Source organism: Podarcis gaigeae (assembly GCF_964106915.1).
Source record: "Podarcis gaigeae genome assembly, chromosome: 1".
NCBI classification, from domain to species: domain Eukaryota; kingdom Metazoa; phylum Chordata; class Lepidosauria; order Squamata; family Lacertidae; genus Podarcis; species Podarcis gaigeae.
This window is the reverse complement of record NC_139678.1, coordinates 133600160-133622554: the sequence shown is the minus strand read 5'-3', so window position 1 is coordinate 133622554 and position 22395 is coordinate 133600160. Positions and strand designations below refer to the sequence as shown.

General features: G+C 40.7%; 1 protein-coding gene across 2 annotated transcripts in view; it reads right to left on the bottom strand.

Moving 5' to 3' along the window:
* Nucleotides 1-22395, bottom strand: part of PCNT (pericentrin) — a 75383-nt gene that overhangs the window by 36496 nt on the left and 16492 nt on the right. For both annotated transcript variants that reach the window (XR_014556164.1, XM_083702554.1), the window contains exons 11-23: nt 21080-21300; nt 18877-19343; nt 16645-17215; nt 14937-15128; nt 13549-13691; nt 10930-11153; nt 8999-9180; nt 7978-8140; nt 6889-7101; nt 4122-4351; nt 3869-3988; nt 2111-2338; nt 37-204 (exon numbers count right to left, since the gene is read on the bottom strand). Coding sequence is in view for 1 of the 2 variants with exons in the window: in XM_083702554.1 (XP_083558680.1) it covers nt 37-204; nt 2111-2338; nt 3869-3988; nt 4122-4351; nt 6889-7101; nt 7978-8140; nt 8999-9180; nt 10930-11153; nt 13549-13691; nt 14937-15128; nt 16645-17215; nt 18877-19343; nt 21080-21300 (3122 nt within the window). In the remaining variant the exon portion in view is untranslated. The remainder of the gene's footprint in view (nt 1-36; nt 205-2110; nt 2339-3868; nt 3989-4121; nt 4352-6888; nt 7102-7977; nt 8141-8998; nt 9181-10929; nt 11154-13548; nt 13692-14936; nt 15129-16644; nt 17216-18876; nt 19344-21079; nt 21301-22395) is intronic.

Here is a 22395-nt window from a genome sequence, read left to right as displayed (position 1 = left end):
TCAACTGGCCCTTTTATTATTTTCATTGCAACTTACATTTCTATTTTTTGATAAAAGTTCCTCTTGTGTTTCCAATTGTTCCATTAGTGTATGATCCAAGCTGTCTTCCCTAGGTACTCTGTGCCTGATTTCATCCAATTTGGATTGCAGTGTAGAAATCTGAATTAAATTATCATACTGTTGCTGCTGTAATGCTTCTTTATCCTGTAAATATAAACACAAAAATTATATATGTAAATAATAGTACCTTTAGACTATTTTGATTGCTAACATGTGCGAAAGGCTATTATAAATCAATGGCGAGATTAGTTTTTTATCATTTGAATTTACCACAGGCTGTCTTTGCTGTTCTGCAATCTCCATTTATATCACTGGCCCTGAAACAAAAAACGTTACTAATGTTCCAATTCATCCATGGTTTATTTGATGTTAAATCAAAGGAAGTCAAGTATCAGGACCTCTTCCCGTGCAAGCCATTTCTTCCAGAAGCCAGAGTAAAGCTGCCGCCTCCGCCTCCAGGACTATGAAGGACAGAGAGACAGTCTCCCTAAAACCAGTAAAGCAGGACTTCAGTAAACCCCTGCTATTTAGCAACAAGCAGATATTAGGGGCTAGGCACCAGTGTACAGGCACAGTCGTGGCTTTGAAAAGTCACTGTGGCAGAATGCAAAGCAAGGCCAGGGCTGGAAACTTTTGGCTGACCAAAATGTAAGTTGCTTTTAGCACTGCCCATCTGACTGGGTTACCCCAGCCACTCTGGGTGGCTTCCAACAAATATAAAAGCATAATAGAACATCAAACATTAAACGTCTCCCTATTGCAGTAGACCACCAGCTCAATTCTGCACAGATGGAGATATACAGCCTTCAGATAGGCCTTTCAGGGGGCTATAGTAATAGGGAAATATTGTCACACAGGCCCCCTTCTGCTTGTATGACCTTTGGATACAACATGCCCTTTTTGGGAGAAATAGGTCCCATGAAAGGAGAAAAAGATCAGAAATAGAAGAGGTGGCAAACAGAACAGTAAGCCTTCAGAAGATTAAATAATCCTGTAAAATAGAATTAACAATGGTTAAGAAAATGAACCATCAGCTTCTAGAGGGAATTTTTTTTTACTTGTCAATCACAACACAGGTAAAAATCACATTGTTGGGAGTTAGCCAGGATCAATCCAGACTGCCATACCTCTCTAGATCAGACACTGGTAGAAGAAGATAGCCTGTATGCAGGGACAGCCTGAAAATTCAGCCCCAGGCTGAATCAGTGAAGAGGCCAGCAGAGGCGGCAGCAAACCCAGCAGCAGGAAGAAATGAAGATAGACAGGACATTTTCACAATCTCCACAGACAGCAAAGAAAGTTGAGAATGAGATTTAAGGTAGGACAGAGAGGGCCATGAGTGGAGCAACCACAGTTGCCACAGCCTTAGCATGCAGTGCCATCTGAAAAGTTGACTCCCAGAGGTCCAGGGTGACAATTCCTACCACCTTAGCACATCTCTTCCAGCAGCTAGATTTCACAAATGGCCACTGGGCTAAAGGAGGGAGGCCATACACAAGAGGGTAAATCACTGTGGGGAAAACAGGAAAGGGTTCAGTCACACAACCTGTGAATGAGCAGTGAAAGGTTTAGAACTCGCACTGCAGGCTGAACCATCCCTCAGGCCTCAGCTATAGCCATGGTGCTGAGCCCAAGACACTACTCACCCTCCTCCATCTTCTTAGCATTCTGGCAAGAGGCTAAGACAGGTTACTTATGGGCACCTAAGAGCCAAGGGCAAGAGCAGAGATTGGTGGCTGTATTTATTTCATCTTCAACCTGGCCTTCAAACTTCACTTGAACAGGATTAAACCAACCAAGCAGATCAGAGACCTGAGACTGCTCAGCCCAGAGGCAGAAAAAAGACACAGAGAGGACATGGAAGGTGCATCCCAGTATAGCCAAATCTTTCTTTAGAGAAAACATACTTCTTGGTGCAGAATACCCTAGTGTTTTACGACTACAAAATCCCACATCATTAGAAACTCACATCACAAAAATGCCAGCTATCACTACTAGGCAATGCCTAAATTCTTCTTTCTGTTAAAGAGAGTAATTTAAATAAATTTACTTGTTTTAGTTCCGCTTCCTTTTTCCCCATTTTTTGCAGCTCTTGCGTGAGTTTATTGACATTCTTTGCTTCTTCCCTGTTCATAAACTCCAGTTCTCTGACTCGTGATTCCAGCTTTTCTATTTCTTCTTTTTGAACAGCAAGGTTTTTCTGTATCTGCTCTTTATCTAAGAAAAGCATATTATAATCCTCTGTTTTCTCTTTTATTTCATTGTGGAGAGCCTCTACCTATAAGAATGGACAAACAAAAAGATTTCATGCCGCTTGAAAAATAAGCGAGTTAATCTAATAGTTAATACACCCCTATCACATTTATGTAAATCATTATAATTTGCTTCAAAGCTCCTATCTGGACAGGGATTGCCTAACTTCTGTTGCCTATGTTCTGGTAACCTCTAGACATAACACAATGCATTATACACAATGCTGCTTCTGAAGATGGTTCGGAAACTTCAGGTGGTGCAGAATTCAGCAGCCAGGTTGCTCAATGGAGCAAGATGGTTTGAGCATATCATACCGATCCTGCCCTGACTGCACTGGCTGTCAATCATTTTCTGAGCCCAATGCAAAGTGCTGGTTTTGAACTATAAAGCCTTAAATGGCTCAGGACCGCAATACCACAAGAACCACCTCTCCTCATATGAAGTGAGTTGGACCCTGTGATCGTCATCTGAAGCCTGCCTTTCTGTGCCCCTTCTATGAGAAGTCCAGAGGGAAGCAACATGAGAACGGGCCTTTTCTGCAATGGCTGCATACTTGTAGAATGCTCTCCCCAGAGAGGCTCGCTTGCTGCCTTCATTACATATATTTAGATGCCAGGCAAAAACATTCCTCTTCTTCCAGGCCTTTGGCTAATTAAACAACCTATGGCTTTTTAAACCGGGTGTGTGTCCTTATTTTGGTTTGTTACTATGGTATGCATTTTTGTGATTTAATATTGTAAACTCCCCTGTGATCCTCAGATGAAGGGTAGTACAGAAATTTAATAAATAATAATAAACTAAGAATTGCCCCAGTAACTCCTTGCCAATATTGAAAAACAGTATGATGAGCGAAGAATGTATGGACTAACCATGTAAGTTAGTTTCCCTTGTTGCCCGCCCCCCCCCCCTCAGATGGACCCGGTTGCACACTTCAGTGGCCTTGAATCCTTAGCCACACCACGACCTCTGTGTTTACTGTGAAGATCTCCTTCCAAGAGAGCTATGGTGATAATTTGCTATACCACCACCATTCCTTCCCTTTAAATGGTGAAGTTAGCAAAGTGTTCATTAGCAATCTGTGTGTCATTAGTAGCTTATGGGGATTCAAAATCCATCATGCTAGGATTCCAGAAAGCTCTCTGTTGCTGGGCTCTTGGTCCCTGTGCCGCAGTGGGCGGCTGACGTCCAACATATTAAGGCCTTGTGTCTAGTGGGATGTGTGTGGGATACAGTGTGGTGATGCCATGGAGGCTTTTTCCTGCTATGTCTGGATTGGCTCAGTCCATGCATGACTGTGGTGTGGATGCATTAAGCAGTGTTGCCACGGATCCAGGGAAAGTGGCTTGGAGATTTATTATGGGATGTACACAGGATGCTGTCTAGGATACACTGACACAGTACATTGACACAAGCTAGCTGCCAGCTTGGTGGGGTCTTAAGATTGTAATACTTTTTCTGGGTTGGGCTGATCAATGTAATACTGAAAAATAATCAACTTTTTCAAAGTTGCCCTAGTTCAGATGATCCATCCTTGAAGAATGTATGTTTTACCTACCTCATACACTCTGGACTGCTCAGAAGTTTGGGATTTTCTTGTCACTTTTAACTGCATTTCAAGTTTATGAATTTCTTCTTGAAATTCATCACGTTCATGTTCCCGTTCTACAGCTTGTTTCTGTCAAGAAAATAAGAGTTGTGTTTCCAGATCTTAGAATTTACAAGAACTGTTTTAAGGCTACTGAGAATTTTAACTGAAAGATTTAGTGCTATTTTGTCCACAGATTGCAAAGAATGCATTGATTTCTTACATCCATGAAACCCCTCTGGTTTTTAAGCTGTCTTTCAAGGGCTTGAATCTGTTGCCTCAGGTCAGTAACCTCTAACGACAGGGCTGTTATCTTCTGATTTTTGTTTAGTTGTTCTTCAAGTTCCATCTCCAAGATTTTCATTTGAGAATTCAAGGTGGAACAGTCCTTTTCTACTTGACATTGCAGTTCTAACTTTGCTTTTGCTAGATGTTCAATTTCCTTGAGTAAAACTAATACATAAAAAATAACATTACCAAAGATATGAATATCACACATTATTTTAAAATTAAAAAGGAACACTGATCATTTATCACATTGGAACTTCTTGGCTGGCATCAGAATACATCCATGTGGTGAGTTGCATCTTGAGATTCATTCAAGTCAGACAAATATGACTGATCTTATTCGTTGGAACTCTCCTTGCTTTAGCTTCCTCCTCAGTCCTGCCCATGAGTTTGACCAAACTGCGGGAGGCAGTGGAAGACAGGAGTGCCTGGCATGCTCTGGTCCTACGGAGTCACAAAGAGTCAGACACGACTAAACGAATAAGCAACAACAGCCCTGCCCTTGCCAAGCTAGAACAAAAGTGCAGAAGTAGTCTTGGCCTGTAAGATGACCTTTGTCAGAAGAGAAGGGTGTCTCTGTTGATCCTCCTTGGTCTCTCAGAAGCTTTCAATAGCATTAACCATGGTATTCTTCTGAGAGGCTATCTGAATTGAAAATGGGGGCAATGCTTTGTGCTGATTCTAGTCCTACTTGGGTGACTGGCATCAGAGGGTGGTGCTTATGGAGTTTTGCTTGGCCCAATGGGCCTTCTGTGCTTTGGTTTTCTGCCCCATGCTGTTTAACACCTACATGAAACTGCTGAGTGGTCATCTGTAGTTTTGGTATGCATTGCCAGTAATATGCTTATGACTCATGGCTCTTTTTCTCCCTTGCATCTGCAGGTATGGCAGTGGATGTACAAAACCAGTGTCTGGCCTCACTAATGGACTGGATGAGAACTAATAAACTGAAGCTTAAAACTAGATAAGAATAAAACACTATGGGTGGGTGGTTCCCTATATTGGATGGGTGGGACATGGCCTGTTCCAGATACAATTACACTCCCTCTGAAGGTGTGCAGACTGGGGGTATGTTCTGGATCCATCAAGGTTCAACTGGCCTTAGTGGTGCGACCTGTTTTCCATCTGCTTCATTTGGTGACCTAGCTAAACCCTTAACTTTGGTTGTCTATGCTCTGGAAACCACTGAATCAGATTACTGCAATGTGTTATATGGGGGGCTGACTTTGAAGACTGTTCAGAAACTGCAGCTGGTGTATAATTCAGTAGCATAACTGAGCATCACATAAAACTGATTCTGGCATGGCTGCACTGGCTAACAATTAGTTTCTGAGCCCTATTCAAAGTGTGGGTTTTAACTCATAAACCCGTTTGCAGTTCAGGACCACAATACCAAGAACTGCCTCACTCCACTCTGTATTCTTCACCTGAGGCCCTCCAAAGGACAAGCAAAGGGTGGCAACACAAAACTGCACCTTCTCAGTGGTGGCTCTCCGTTTAGGGAATGCTTTCACCAAGGAAGCACACCTGGCACCAGGAGAAAACCATACTTATTTACCAAGGTCTCTGGATCTTAGCTTTCTGCTTATCATATAGATGACCTCTCCTTGTCTTGTGCTATGTTTTAACCCAACAGAAATCTGTTACTGTCAGAGCTGCCCGAGGTCCCAGCTCACAAAGGACCAACGCCAGTTCTTGTTATATACAAAAGTCTTTATTGAAGTTCAGTTTCGATTTCAAAGCCGCGGCGCACAGCTCTACGTCTTGAACTCTAGACCGCTGAAGCTCCGTCTGAATCTCCTCCCCCCAGACACCAGTTTAAGACTCTAGCCCTGCTCCACCTCTTCCTCTGCTCTTTCCTCCTCTGGGTCCGCCTGTCCGCTGGCTCCTTGCCCTTTCTGGACTCTTCTGACGCTGAGTCCCCTGAGTCTTCCCCCTCCCTCCGGCAGGCTTTAGGACCTGGTTCCCAATCCGGGTTTTCTGCTGTCCCGCGCGCCTGTACATTCGAACTTGGCGCCCGCGCCCAGCCGGCAACCTTCCTCCTGACCGTTACACTGCTCCTGTCACTGCTTCCCCCTTCGGGGGGGCTAGCTGGGCCTGACCTCCCCTCCGTTCCCTCACTCTCCGACAGAGGCGTGGTCAGCCCTGACTCATCTTCTCTCCCTGCTGGAGGAGACGCTGGCCCTGATACATGGGACTCTTCCCCCCCACTACGCTCTGGTGGGGGAGCTGGCCCTGATCTCCCGCTGCTGCTTTGGGAGTCCCGGCTGGCCCCTTGCTTCTGGTGCGTCCCCCTGGGACCCCCCTTGCCCTGGCCATCGGCGCCCCCTTCTGGGAATCTTCTGATTCGCTGGAGAGGCTCATGGAATCTCTCGGGCCACTGTCATACTCCCCTACGCTGCCCTCCGATCCTTCCCCTTCGCTCTCCATTTCCTCTCTCCCCTGTGCCTCTGCTCCTGAGCCCCTGACAGTTACCTATTGCATTTTGTTCTGTGCTTTTGGCTGTAAGCTGCTTTGAGGCAGAAGGTGAAAACAGGGTATAAATTTCTTAAATAAATAATACCAACTTTTGCTTTACATACTTAAAAACTGCAATCCCTTTTAAAATGTTTTAAGTCAGTGGAAATTTTCCACCTAGCGAACATTTTAGCAATTCAGGTTTTTGTGTGTTTAATATTTTAATATATCAGTCTATTCCTTACCATCTTCTCTCTCCCCTACATTGGCAGCCAACGCTTTCTTTTGACTTATTAGCAGCTTCTGCTCCTCAAGAGATCTTGCATGTTCCTGAGTTAACTCTTGGAGCTTTGCTTTCAGGTTCTCCAGTTCTGCAACAAGATGGCATTCAGACTCCTCTTTCAGTTTCAAGGCTTCTTCCAAGGTATGTCTTTCTGTTAAATAGCCTTCAATGAGACCTGAAATCCAAACATTGTATGAAAGCATAATGATCAGTTATCAGGCACTGATGACATTTATGCAAGGCAGGAGTACCTATGTATAACTATACCAACATTGCAAAGAATATATAAATATATAAATACACATCTATTTTCATTGAAAACTTACTATGCAAAGAATGTTAAAGAACAGAGAAAATAAACCCTAATTTCCCCAAACACAGCTGATTAACTTTCCCGATATATTTTGTTTATACAATATTAAGCTAACTCTGTATAAGAACAGAGCTTGGCTACTGCTCAGGGTTTGTTTGGGAGAAATGAAGAATCACCTTTGGACACAATAAGCCACACTCTGGCTCCTGTTGTTTGTGTAGTGGCAGTAGGAGTGTGGGAGGAGCGTCACGGAACTTTTGAACAGCATCAACCAACATGCTGCTAATTCACATTAAAAGTTTGTTTTAAGCTATGGTTATATGTGACATGTGAACCTGGCCAAATTTATGTAAATAGCTCATCAGGTATGCCAAATTAGTATGTAATAATTTTTTATTGGCTTTGTCCCCACTCCCCCAAACTTTAAATAATGTAAGCAAAATATATGCTATTTAAATTGTCATGACTTATAGATTTACGATACTCCAATAAAAATAATTTCCAAGTAAAGTGACATAGCTAGCTGGCAGTAAATCACATGATTCAAAGTTGGAACTAACTCTTTATTAGCAAAACCATGATCTCCACAAACTTCACTGAGTGTCAGGCCTGATAAGAACAGTGGCTCAACCCCATAAGTCTGACCCCATGAATCAGCTGCCAAGACCTAAAGTCCCTGCCTCCCCGCCGCCGTCCAAATTCCCTCCTCTCCAGGGCTTTTGGTTTTTATTTCCATACCTCTTGCTTTGTGAAGTTCCAGTACCAGATTATTCTTTGCCTCACTTTCTTCATTAAGACAGTCCATTAGCTTTTGGCGTTCGTTAACCACCTGACATGCTTCCCAGGTCCTATGCTTTAATTCCTCTTCATAGTGAATATTAGTTTTTTGAGTTTCCTCCAGCTTCAAAAAATTAAATGTTTAAGACACTAAATAAAAGGCTAAGCTGTATTTCTAATATTTTAGACTTCTTATATGATTATTTATTATAGGCTTTGCTAACTAAGTAACCATACAACAAATCATTGTTTGTGTTAAGAAGCTACGATATCCTTATCCTTATCCTATCCTTACCTAACCTTAGGCTACCAAAATCCTCTGACATAACTTTTCAATCACTATTCTGAACAGTGAAGTATAGCCTTTTTTTTGGGGGGTGTACTTCACCTGATCATATGGCTGGGACCAAAAGCTGGTATTTAGAAGAAAGCCATATGTTGTTTGAAGGCTTTCCCCTTCACACTATTTTAAATCTCTGACATGTCTACCTATTAAGACGGCTATTGAATTCAATGGGCCTTACTCCATCCACATGCAGTTTAAAGCACTATCAAACCACTCTTGTTAAGGGTGCTGACCTCACAGAGCTACAGTTCCCAGCACCCATAAACTACAACTCCCAGGATTATCCATGACTGCTAAAGTAGTGCAATAGTGCTATGGTGCGGATGTGACCTTGCACACATTCATCTCCCCATACAGCTGTGTCCCCCTTCCCTGTTCCCAATATATCTGGAGGATTATAAACACACTGGCAATAAAAACTCATCCTGTTTTTGCTCAGTAAAGTGCTATCTCTATTCACGGTGTAACAATATTCATTTCCAGACATGAAAGCAATTACTGATTGGGGAGCTGGTGCCCATTCCTTTCTTTCTACTGAATATATTAGAAGATACAGATCCTCAGCAATGCTCAGCATCACACTATTAATATATATTATTACAGTTTAAAATTAAGTAAACATTAATATAAGTTTACCTGTTTAGTTGATTCAGCAACCAGCTCTAGAAGCTTTTCCACAGCAATATGCAAACAATGACAAATTTTATGAATCCTCTCTTCATTTTCAAACACCAGGTTTGGGTTTTCAAAAATACTTTCACATAAATGCTCACTCAGTTCAGATACTTCATCAGGCAACGAAGAATCAAAGCTGTGTTCTGGCAGAGTTTGATCAAGAATTCAAGAAATTAAAATGTCACAGGTTTAAAAACAAAAGCAGAGACAACAAAACAACTTGTTATACCAGTGTGATTCCCAAAGTGGGCAGTACTACCCTCTGGGGAAAGGTGGTGTTATGTATGGGGCCGCTAAGAGTCAAGCAGGTGGGCTCTGGAGGTGAGCCCCTCTGAATACACTGATCACTTATGTATGATTGACCAGGCTAGAGGCCAGAGCAAAGCACATTCCTTGCTGTGTATTTAAATTTCAGTTTGGATGCTAAATCCATTTTTAGATCCTGTACAGTCGTACCTTGGTTGACTAGCAGACGAACGTTTTGGCTCCCGAACGCTGCAAACCTGGAAGTGAGTGTTCTGGTTTGCAAATGTTCTTTTGGAAGCTGAACGCCTGGCAGGGCTCTCATGGCTTCTGATTGGCTGCAGGAAGCTCCTGCAACCAATCGAAAGCTCCGCCTTGGAAGTCGAACGTTTTGGAAGCTGAATGGACTTCCGGAACAGATTCTGTTTGGCTTACAAGGCACGACAGTACTGAGGAACTGAGGTAGTGAAGAGAAAACTAATTTGAGCTGAAACAAAATTTTAAGAAATTTTACAGTGAGATTTGGTTACAGAAGGAAATTTCTGGTCACTCTCCTACACAATGAGCAGTTGTTAAGAAGCTCCTTGTTGAATTTCCAGCATCACATTTGCTGGAAGGCCATTTTAGTGTGGTTATCCAACTTCTGTTCAAGCAAAGAAATCTACTCCAGATTACTAAACATGATGATTTAAGACTTCTGCTAAGAGATTTTAAACCTGACATTGAGAAACAGGTATCACTTGATCAATCCCATCCACTGCATTAAAAACAAAGTGGTATCTAAGACTCTTGTTAAATGACTATCAGACTTTGGAAAGCTGGTTTCACAGGATCAAGTTCATCAATTTTGTTGAATTAATTAAACTAAATCACTTTAACAGTAGTTTGAATAAACTGTTACTCTGATTTTTTGTGTTACTATCTTCCTTAACTGGATGTGCAAATTGCTATTCTGAATAATGTTTTTTTACAGAGTAGGGTGGGGGCACTGGGGATCAGTTTAGGGAACCAGGGGGGGTGGCAAAAAAAAAAAGTTTGAGAACCACTGTTATATAACAACAATTTCTGCGTAGTAGAATTATGTAATTGTACTTTGTTATATTTTTTATATTCTTTTATAAACCACCCAGAGTGGCTGGGGCAACCCAGACAAATGGGTATGGTATAAATATTAGATTATTATTAGTAGTATTTATTATCAGGCAGTGCTAGGTATAAAATTGTTTCTTCATTTCTTCCTATTTGAACATTTACAAAAAACATTCAGATAAATTGAAACCTCCAGATTATTCATCAGTTTCTAAGGAGAAAAAAAGGAGAATAAAAAGAGTAAAAGTCAGCCCAAGGGCTGATCTCCATCACAACCTGAGTAGAACCATGAAAAGTAACATCTTAATAGGCTCTCGGAATACCCAAATATGGAAAAGAGGAATAGATATTGGAAATACTTATGGCATGATCCATCCAAAGTCAATCACTTTCAGTAGTAGAGATTAAACACATGCTTAGCTTTCAAGTTACACTACAGGGTCTGGTTTTAATACTGGCTAGAATGCACCATACTTCTGTGATGCCTTGGCAGGGAATGTATTTGAAGACAATGTATTTGAAACCCATGGTAGTTTTAGCTTTTCTCTGCGCACAATTACCTCTACTGCTTTTCTCTATGCCCCATTTCTCCACAGTTTTACGATTTTGCGCAAGTACTATTTCTCCAATTATACTGCGACTCTCTCCTGAATCTCCAGATGCTAGACTCTCATCAAGACAAAGACCAATCTTCTTGTAGATGAGGTCTTCAGTATCTTTTGTAGCCTTCACCATTTTCAGAAGCAATTTCAAAGCATGCTGATAAGACTCTTGCAGCTTTTTCCTAGAATAAAACATATATATTGAGCTGTTCTGTCTCTGAAATCTGTGCCATAGATTTCCCTCTGTCTGATAACTAGCACATCTCCTTCAACACTGAACAAAATCTACCCTCCCAATAATCTGCCTCCTGCACTTTCTATGTGGTCATTGATCCAATGTCTTTCTCAGCAGCTTTGCTGCCACCCTGCCTGCTCTCTGGACACCATTCTCTTGACCCATTCTCCCTATGAACTTTTCACTCTCAGCCTGCCACACCCCTTCCATTGGCTATCTTCCTTCATACACTAATGCATCTAAGCAATGTTCAAAATTCCCCAAGTGCATTTAGTGTTTGGGAACCATCCAATCACAATCAAGCCAATATTTCTTGTCACTTGGTTGGCACCTAACTTATCCACCTGATCTGTGAGAAGCAGAGAAACTTCTCTCTTTTCCAGGAAGGGCTAAGGTATAGTTCAGCATCATATGAAAAATGAACGTAAGATTTTAGCTGGAGTTATTTGTATTCAGGGTGGGAGATGGAATCTACAGTGCATTCCACTTATCCATGAAAGTTGCTTAATTAAAATGTTATAGAAAAAGGTATTGCACTCTTGTGCTACATACACCCCCTTAATCATTTTGGTTTCTCTTTTCTGATCCTTCTCCAGCTCTACAGTGTCCTTTTTGAGGTGAGACAACCAGTATTCCAAATTCAGTCACAGCATAGATTTGTATGTTATGATATCAACAGTTTTATTTTAAATTCATTTCCTAATGATCTCTCAACAACATAATCTCTCTCTCTCTCTCTCTCTCTCTCTCTCTCTCTCTCTAAGACTCCTTCACCTATTGCACTGAAACAAAAGTATGGTAATAGAGACTTTGGCACCCTGGTTGATAAGCCAACGTAGAGTAGTGATTAATATCAGACCTGGACCTGGGAGACCAGGCCACAAATCCCCACTTGGGCATGAAATTCACTGGGTGTTCTTGGGCCATTTCCTGCCATTCAGCCTAACCTCACAGGCTTGTTGTGGGGGTTAAATAAGGAGAGGAAGAACCATGTACACCGCCTTGTGTTCCTTGGAGAAAAGGCTGGCATATAAATGCAATTAAAAAATTTAAAAAAAAAATACCAAGGATGAGAAAGATATCATTATTTGAGAAGAGGATGGGTAGACATAGGAAAGCCTGGAAAATTGGAAAACTGCAGGAGGGTTCAGTCCTTCCCCGATTTTTTTTGGGGGGGATGGGGGGGCTCTGGTTTTTCCAACCCTTCACATCTTTTTAACTTGGTAAAACATCAATGGGAAGCATAGCAAATGTAACACAGAACACAAAACAAAGGGTGAAGATAGCTTTTGTTTTGAAAAAAATATATATGCTGGGATAGAATGTGTTGCAAGACAACTGGAAGGCCATGAAAAATCTAAAGGGACATCAGCTACATTTCTCCCCCGAGTTTTCCAGAGTGCAAAAGTTCTAGGGTCCATCTGCAAATGAAGTAAAAATTCTAATCCCATCTCTGAACAATAAAAGGGGATGTCTTACCATGCCTAACTGTGGCTTAGTGAGAAGGAGCAAGTATGCAGGGATTCAGAGAGAAAATCTCAGCCACCTCCCTCCTTCCCCCATCTCCCTACTGCCATGGTACATGGAGATATACCATGTATTAACTTTTCCTCCTCAATTCTGGCATCAACCATCCTCAAACCTTACTCTCCTACACTGCCAAGTTTCAAATCAATTAGCTGAGCCATTTTCAAACTATAAGTTGTATAAGCCCCCAATTTCTCATAACAGCAGAATGAGATTTAGCCAATTCACCCTTAACAATAAAATAAATACATCCATCAAATATACTTTCCCCTGTCTCTGTCTCACTCCTTCCTCTTCCCTCAGGGCTTTTCTGTCCCTAATCACACACTCTTGTCATTTGCCATCTGACCCTCATACTTGACCCTCACTCTATTCAACATTCCCACTCAAACCCTCCCCTCCGCTCTACCTTCTTTTACAAGTTAATCTTCAGCATGTGTGAAGGACACATTCATAAATCCCACTGACTTGACTAACACTGGTCACAAAACTACATTTTTAAAACTACTACAAAAAGCCACATACACAACACTTCCCTTGAATTAACATAACAAATCACACAACAGCACAAATGGACAAATTTTTCCAGAGCAAACCCCCTTCAAATTCTATCAGGGGAAAACACAAAGCAGCTGTCAACATGCCAGAATCACTTGTCTAATGTCAATCTTGTTCAGAATAAGCCACTTCTTATTCTCTAATACTGATTATTAGCATTATCTGCTTCAATTGTATTCTCTTTTCTGAACCTTAATTTATACTGCTTGCCTAATTTATATAAAAACCAAAAAATATTTTGGATATCATGAACTAACCTTTCATTAGTACAAATGTCCATATCAGATCTCAGTAAGGCCATTAGAGTCTCTCCTTCCTGATTCTCTCTGTCTCGTTGCTGGAGGTTTCTCAGTTCAGCATCAGCATCTTCTACTTCTAAGAATTTGACCTTCTCCTCCATCTGTAGAAAATGTAACAGTGAGCTAAAAGGTTTTGCAAAAGCAGCATATAGAGGTTTTGGTAGAAAATATGTTTTTTAATATGCTAAATACTACAATGTAACTTTTATTGCACTTTGATGGCTAAGTTCATTGTTAAAACTGTAGCAGACGCACAGAGACCATGAAGTCCTGAGTCACTCTCAGGACTGAATGTTGAATTCCCTCCACCCATAAACAAAAGCCTGGGAGACTCCAGTATCACTGTGAATATAATCCAGGATAGCCCAGGATGACAGTGGACAGCAGGATGGACAGGACTGCATGTGAAATACTGTAACTGAACTTCCTCCTGTTTAAAGAAGATTTGACAACAACGACTGCCATACACATACAGGAAAATATGCTTGTATTAATGATACAATCTTTACTTTCCGCAATCGCCCCATGCTAACTCTGTTTAGTTATGCTAGAGAGCAAAGAAAAAAATAAAAAAACAGCTAGGCATCTAAGCCTCACTGAAATTTTATAGAAGTAAGTATTTTTGTGAATTCCTCTATACTATCAGTACTTAAATTTCAAAGACCTTCAGATCGGGCATTGATAAAACAAATTCAGAATTGGTCCAAAAAATTATTTTTCTATAAACCTGCAGACTAGTTTACCTTAGAATGTAATCATACTATGTCTTTCACACCTGGCTAAGGAATGAAATATCTAAAACCTTTGAAAGGCAATTTATTTAGTAATTAATGCTAGTATAGTCCTTGCAGTGAGTCAGTTCCAATAGCTGGTTCCACAGACTGGCTTATTTGACTAACGCCAGAAAAAGAAAATTTCTATATCATACGTTTTCCCAGCAAGGGTCAAATTAGAGGTGTCAAATGCATGAATTGCCTTTAATGATTAAAAGAAAATAGATGGAGGGAGGAAGGCATAAAGTCTTTCCTTCTGTAACATGATCTAAATAACAAGTTCCCCCTCCATGGCTATCTACCCTGGGAGGGAAGCTGCCTTTGGCACCTTTGCTGCACTTGCTTACAAAGTTTTATCAGAACTAATTAGGTAATATGTTAAATGCATTTATGCACTCAATGTATGATCTAATTTACAGATGCAGCAGAACTGGAGAAAGGTATCAATTGATATTGTTCCTCAAACAGGACGGCTCCAAATGAAGGCAACCTACAGAAACAAAGTTAAAAGATTTTTGCTTCTCTTAAAAATCAAAGCAGATCCTCACTTGTTTGTCTAACTTGTTGTTTTACCTCTTTCTGAAGATGCTGGCAATTCTCTTTTTCTTGATTAACTTCCACCATATGAATATCTTGAAGTTCCTGTATTGCTTTTTTATGCTGCTCCTCTATATGGAGGATTTCTTCCCGCTGCACATCCAGGGCATTATGGTAGTCATCTTTCAACAAACGTCGTTGTTTTCCTAGCACTACTGCCAAATCTTCCTATACATAATCAAAAGTTAAAAACAGGAATCCAAAATTAGACATAAATTACACATAGTATTTACAAAACAATAAAGCAAAAGCAGACATTTGTACCAGAAAAATATACCGTATTTTCCGCTCTATAAGACGTACCAGACCATGAGATGCACCTAGTTCTTGGAAGAGGAAAACAAGAAAAAATTTATTCTGAAACCCAGAAGCTAGGACAGCAAGAGGGATCACTGCGCAGCGATCCCACTGGCAGTCCTGGCTTCTTGCTTGGCCGCGTGCAGCCTCTCCTGGGCAAGGGGTGCCTTCATCCCCTGCCCGGGAGGGGCTGCACGTGGCCAAGGCTCCCCCAAGAGCTGCGCTCCCTTTAAAGAGCACGTGGAGTGTGTGTGCGGCTCTTGGGGGCCTTTCCCCGAGGATGGAGAAGGGCAGCCCTTCTCCCTCCTCGGGGAAAAGCCTCAAAGAGCTGCATACACGCTCCACACGGCTCTTTAAAGGGAGCTTTGAGCAGAGCCTCCCGCCTGCATTTGCTCCATAAGACGCACACACATTTCCCCTTACTTTTTAGGAGGGGAAAACTGCGTCTTATAGAGCGAAATATACGGTAACTGCTGTAGCTCATTTTGCTGCTTCACTTACAGATTATACAGTTTCCCTAAACAGCTATAGAATGTCAAATTCCCTAACTTTAAGGGTTACAAACTTTCTGCTGCACAAATGTCAGTTACCCCATCTTGCCCTCCCCTATACCTAAAACATAGGTAGCAGGTGCAGTGAACAAATAAAATATACATGTTTCTGGTCACAGATAGAAAGCAAATAAAATGAGAAACTTAAAGGGTAAACGAGAAACTATAAGAGAGCAAAAGCAAAGCGTATAAAATAGCTGGCCAAATCATGATTTGCCAACATGCTCCCTCCTCACTTGCTGACTCCCCCCTCCCCTTCCACAGTAAATCTACTTTGCTGTGGTGTCCGGAATGAATAAACTATATTTGCTGCCTACCACAGTTTAGATTCAAGAGCCAGAAACGCATCTGAAAGTATGCTTCTGTTCTAGTGCAGAGAGAAACTGTGGATTACTATCCATAGTTTGATAGATTTAGAAAACACAGTAAACTGCTATACAGTCATACCTCACGTTACGAATGCTTCAGGTTACATGTTTTCGGGTTGTGGACCGCAGTAAACGCGGAAGTACCAGAACGGGTTACTTCCGGGTTTTGCTGCTCACGCCTGCGCAGAAGCGCTAAATTGCACTTCGTGCATGCACAGAAGTGCCAAATTGCGCTGGCGCAAACATGGCGCTTCAGGATGTGAACACTGCGGGTTGCGGACATGCCTCCGTCACGGATTATGTCTGCAACCCGAGGTTCCACTGTATAGCTGTTACAAATCAAGAAGTAGGGGGGAATCCATATGTGCAAGGAAAAAAGACACTGGAAGCCTGCACCACCTGGTTCAACCTGAATCACTCAAACCCAGAACTCAAACCCAAGAGTAATTTATGGTTAGCCTCACTCACGTTATGTGCTTCTTCTAGTTCTGCTGCCATTGTTTTAAGTTTTCCCATGTGAACTGTAGTCAACTCTATTTTCAGATTGTCTTGGCAAATCTGCAGCTCTTCAACATGTTGAAGTTTCATTTCATCTACTTGAGCCAAAAACATTTGATTTTCCTTATCTTTCTGAAGCAACTGGTCTCTGAAATCTACCCACAAATCTTCAAGAGCTTGCCTGTGCTCATCTTGCAGGAGCTGAATTTCAGATATATATGTAGACTCTAGAGAATCCAAATTTGATAAATGCTTAGTCTCCAGTTCCGTAATTTGTGCTTGATGATTATTCTGCATGTCTGCTATCTGAGTTTCTAGCGCCTGCTGCTGTCTCTCAAATACAGACTTGAGAGTTTCAATGTCTGCTTGGTGCTTTGTCTGTAGAATGGATGTCAGGGACGAAATATGCTCCTTATGCTTATGCTGCAATTCGGTCCTTTGGAGATTGAGCTCCTCAATGTGTTTTTCCCTCAGCTCCTGAAAGAGAATCTCATGTTCTCTTGTGATTTTTTTAGTAATAGCTTCATGCTCTTCCACCAATCTAGATTTACAAGGAAGTAAAAACAATAACACAACAATAACATAACAACAACAACAACAACAATTTATTATTTATACCCCACCCATCTGGCTGCGTTTCCCCAGCCACTCTGGGCGGCTCCCAACCAAATATTAAAAACATGATACAGCATTAAACACTAAAAACTTCCCTAAACAGGGCTGCCTTAAGATGTCTTCTAGAAGTTGGGATAGTTGTTTATTCTCTTGACATTTGATGGGAGGGGGTTCCACAGGGCGGGCGCCACTACTGAGAAGGCCCTCTGCCTGGTTCCCTGTAACCTCACTTCTCACAGTGAGTGAACCGCCAGAAGGCCCTCGATGCTGGACTCAGTGTCCAGGCTAGATGATGAAGGTGGAAACGCTCCTTCAGGTATACTGGGCCGAGGCCATTTAGGGCTTTAAAGGTCAGCACCAACACTTTGAATTGTGCTCAGAAACGTACTGGGAGCCAATGTAGGTCTTTCAGAACTGGTTTTATACGGTCTTGGCGGCCACTCCCAGTCACCAGTCTAGCTGCCACATTCTGGATTAATTGCAGTTTCTGAGTCACCTTCAAAGGTAGCCCTACATAGAGAGCACTGCAGTAGTCCAAGCGGGAGATAACTAGAACATGCACCACTCTGGTGAGGCAGTCTGCGGGCAGGGAGGGTCTCTGCCGGCGTACCAGATGGAACTGGTAGACAGCTGCCCTGGACACAGAATTGACCTGCGCCTATCAAAAGCTTCATCACACGTCAGAACTGATATCATACAAGACAATTTCATTTTTACCCCACACCACAATTTTACTCTCAGACGATTGTTGCGTATTATTCTAGAAGTGCTAGATACGTTCCCATTACAGGCACAGAAAACGCAAGGCTTACAAAGTCCATTATATTTTAAATAGAACTCTTCCACTTTCTTTCCCATATTAACAATGGAGAGCTCCCTTACCCACAAAAACAGTTATTTACCAAAAGAAAATGGGAAATGTCTTGGCTTAAAAGCACACATTTCCGTATGAGAAGGTATATTTCAAGTCATTAGGAGCAAGTATTAATAAGGCAAGTCTGCTGAAACACACACCTCTAAAGAATAAAATAACACCAGCTTTCTCCTAAGAAAAAGAAGACTTTATTATGAATCCTAAGTTATTTCCCTTCTCAACTCAACACCCACAGGACCATTCCCTGCTCCCCAATTGGTTTCTGAAACAGGAAACCTGGTTAACCTCCATACAAACCCTTTCAATTTGGGTCTTCTGCCCACTTCTTTTCAAAAGAAGGCTCTGAGCATCCATGAAACAGGGAAATTGCATTTTAATTGTAATTCATAAACAAAGCAATGTTTGCCTGTCCTTCCCAGTCTTTTACCACACCTTGATTATGTACGGACTTAATCAAGTCCCTGTACAACCTGGGGCTGGGATACTTCAAAGAATACCTTCTCCTGTATAGGCTTACCCACTTTTAGTGGAATTTGATGTCAGTATGGATGTTTTTAGTTAGCTGTTTGCGATTTACCTGACATTTTTAATAACTATATTGTGCATTTGAAACTTTTAATAACCTACTCTGAAACTGCTCTGTAATGAAGAGCTGGTAAAAAAATGATTTACCGTAAATCATAATCACAATGATAATATAGTAAATTACAAACCTGCTCTGTGCATCTTTAAGTTTAGCTTTCCACTCTTCTTGTAACACTTCTTGGGCTTTTTCTAACTCTTCACTCATGAGCGTCTTGGTGGAAGTTAGTTCACTGTCATATTGAGCCAAAGTCTTCTGTGCATTTACTAAAGTGTCCTCCAGCTGCCTGACGCTGTTCTGCTGCTCCTTTAAGGATTTCTCCAGTTCTACAATTCTAGCAGCCTGCTGCTGCTGAAGCCAAATCATTTCAGCTTCACGAAATTCAGACTGCTTTTGCAAGGCTCGCTTCTCACACTCTGCCTTGCTTTCAAGCTCTTTACACAACAATGACAGTTTCTCTTCAGCCTTTCTTCTTGATTCCTCCTGTTCTCGTTTCCATTCTTCAGCTTTTGTTTTATGAGTCTGTTCCATTTCCTGCAACTCCTCTCTAGCTTTGCGTAATTCATTTGCATGATCTTCAATGAGTTTGCATTTAATCTGTGAATTAAAAAAAACAACAGTTGAAGTTTCAATCATATAAACTCTCAATATCAAATTGCTTGAATTTAAATTATGAACTACCAATCTGATGCATTTTTATTAACTTTATTCAAAATATCTTATTTTATATAATATTAAGAAATGAACATGCACTATCATCTAAATATTTGCTCAGAAGCAATCCCACGGTTTTCTATGGGGCTTACCCTCACATAAATGTGCACAGGATTGTAGCCCAAGATATTTTAACTTTATACATTTTACTCTTTCTAGTGCACACAAAACTGCTAAAAGGTAATATAGGGAAAAGCAAATATAGAAAGTACCAGTAAATTAGACACTAATCCAATACCCAATTAACTGGGAGTATGTCCCATTTATGTCAACAGGACTTACTGCTGAGTAGACCTGTATGGGACTGCACTGAATAAAGCATAATGTGATCCATAAAATCACTTTTTAAATGAAACCAATGCAGACAAAATTCTGAAGGGGATAGTTTCCTTCCCCAGCCCTCCCCACCACAGCCACCACTGGAAAGCCTTTGCAGAGGATCAAGGAGATCCCTCCTGAAGAATAGCTGATGGGGTGGAAGCAATTGTTGAGAGAAGGGGAGGGGAAACGTTCCTTTTGTAAAGCCTCCTTTACTTAACATGTGTTAAGAGACAAAAAACCCTTCTCCCAGCAGCCCAACATGTTCTTCTCCACCTTGTGCATGAAGCCCCCTGTCCTTCTACAAAGATCTGTAAAGAAGGTACAGGCAACAGTAGCCAGAGAAGAGAACAGGACATTTTGCTGCTATGAATTTTCTTACTTCCACATAAACATATACAGGATAGTTTAACAAATTAAATTTCAGCATACAGGATAGCACTATTAAATCACAAATAACAACAGGATCACAATATTATTATTATTATTTAATTAATTTATTATTATTATTATTATTATTATTATTATTATTATTACTACTACTACTACTACTACTACTATTAAAATGTACACAAACCAGACTCTCTATCTTTTAACAGAATTAGTCAATGATTTTAAGCTGCAATCCGATGTACATTTACTCAGAATTAAGACCCAAAAACTAAAGAGGAATTTTCTATACATATTTACTTCGAAATAAGGGCTGTAAATGTTTCTCTTAAGATACATTTCTTAATACAGTGGTACCTCGGGTTACAAACACTTCGGGTTACAGACTCCACTAACCCAGAAGTAGTACCTTGGGTTAAGAACTTTGCTCTCAGGATGAGAACAGAAATCACGTGGTGGCGGCACAGTGGCACCATTAGCTAAAGTGGTATCTCAGGTTAAGAACAGCTTCAGGTTAAGAAGGGACCTCCGGAACGAATTAAGTTCGTAACCAGAGGTACCACTGTAACTAGCAAGGAACTCCTGGTGTTTGGGAATTCAAAGAAGCTAACAGCAGCCCTCACTGACAATAAATGCAATTCTGAAAGGCTCAGTCTGCTAGCTTGATTCAACATGTCATCCAACAGTATTCAAACATAACAAAACAATACTCTGTTCCTTGATCTCAGGAACTACTGTGCCAAATTTAGTTACAATATCTTAAGAGGTGTCCAAGTGAACAATTTATTTTTGAAAATATAATGTAGAACAAAATTTATTTTTGAAAAATTGTTGATACACATATGTATTATTAATTAAAATCCTTAATTATTTCTCAGAAACACATATATCAACATCCCTCCATATTTTACCTGCTCCAGCTCCTCCTTCCAATGCATTTCTTGACACACACTAATTTCCTTTAATTTTGTATTTTCTCTCCTCAATTCTTCTATGTCTTTTTGGGTCTCAACCTGAAGAACACAAAGTTTAGCTTTGTACTCATTTTCTAGTGCCAAGCATTGCTCAGCCACTTCCATTTCTACTTGACGCGCAGCATCTTGAGCACTTTGTAGACCAAGTTTAGCAATTTCTGAAAATAATAAAAGTTTAAAATATTTTTCATCAGTTTTCATAATTGCAACAAAATACTGAACAAAACATATTTAGTGTTTTATTGCTATAATCTTAGTTTACATTAGAATGTTAGCACTATTAGAAGATTATTAACACTGCTGTTACAGGGGTTCCATTCCTATTTGCAGGGTTGTGTCCCCAGTACTGGGAGGCTGCTCTTCTGGCCCATGGCAGTTATGCTATGGGATCGCACAGGTCTCTATTTTTTATTAGTTTTTTTTAATAAATTTTTATTAGATTTTACAATTTAATATTCAACACATTTACCATATAAAAGAGAAAAAAGAAAACGGAAACTCCCGCCCACGTCATGACTTCCTTCAACTTCCACTTCTTTAAATATTTGCTACTTCTGCTTAATTTTTGTCTTATTTTTTTTTATCTTTTAGCTAAATGCTCTTATATTCTTATCATTTTTATACCAAATTTTCTTTCAAGTTACATCTTACACTTGATTAATTTCCATATTGTTGTTTCTTAACCTTTACACTTGTTTTCTTAGTTGTGTTTACTCAAACCCTGCTAGTGAGCCCATTTCTTTACAATATTTCTGTAGATACAACATGAACAGTTCCCAGTCTTTTTTAAAGTCTTCATTGTCATTGTCTCTGAGTCTTCCTGTGAGTTCCGCCATTTCTGCATATTCCAGAAGTTTGATTTGCCGTTCTTCTTTTGTTGGTATCTTGTCATCTTTCCATTTTTGAACTAGTAGAATCCTAGCTGCCATTGTAGAATACATGAATAACTTCTTCCGCTCTTTTGGCAATTCCTGTCCTACAATGCCTACCAAAAAAAAGCTTCTGGTTTTTTAACAGAAGTTATTTTAAACCCCTGCACAGGTCTCTATTTTGTCCCCAGCTATATGAAGCCTTTGGGAGCAGCCACTAGGAGTGAGTTTGAGGTCAAGGTGTAATCAGTATGCTGATGATACCCAGCTCTATTTCTCTGTTACATCTGATTCAGGAGAGATGGTGAAGGACCCGGACAGGTGCCTGCATGCAGTGGTGGACTGATGAAGGCTAATAAGTTCAGTATGAATCCTGGGGAGGCA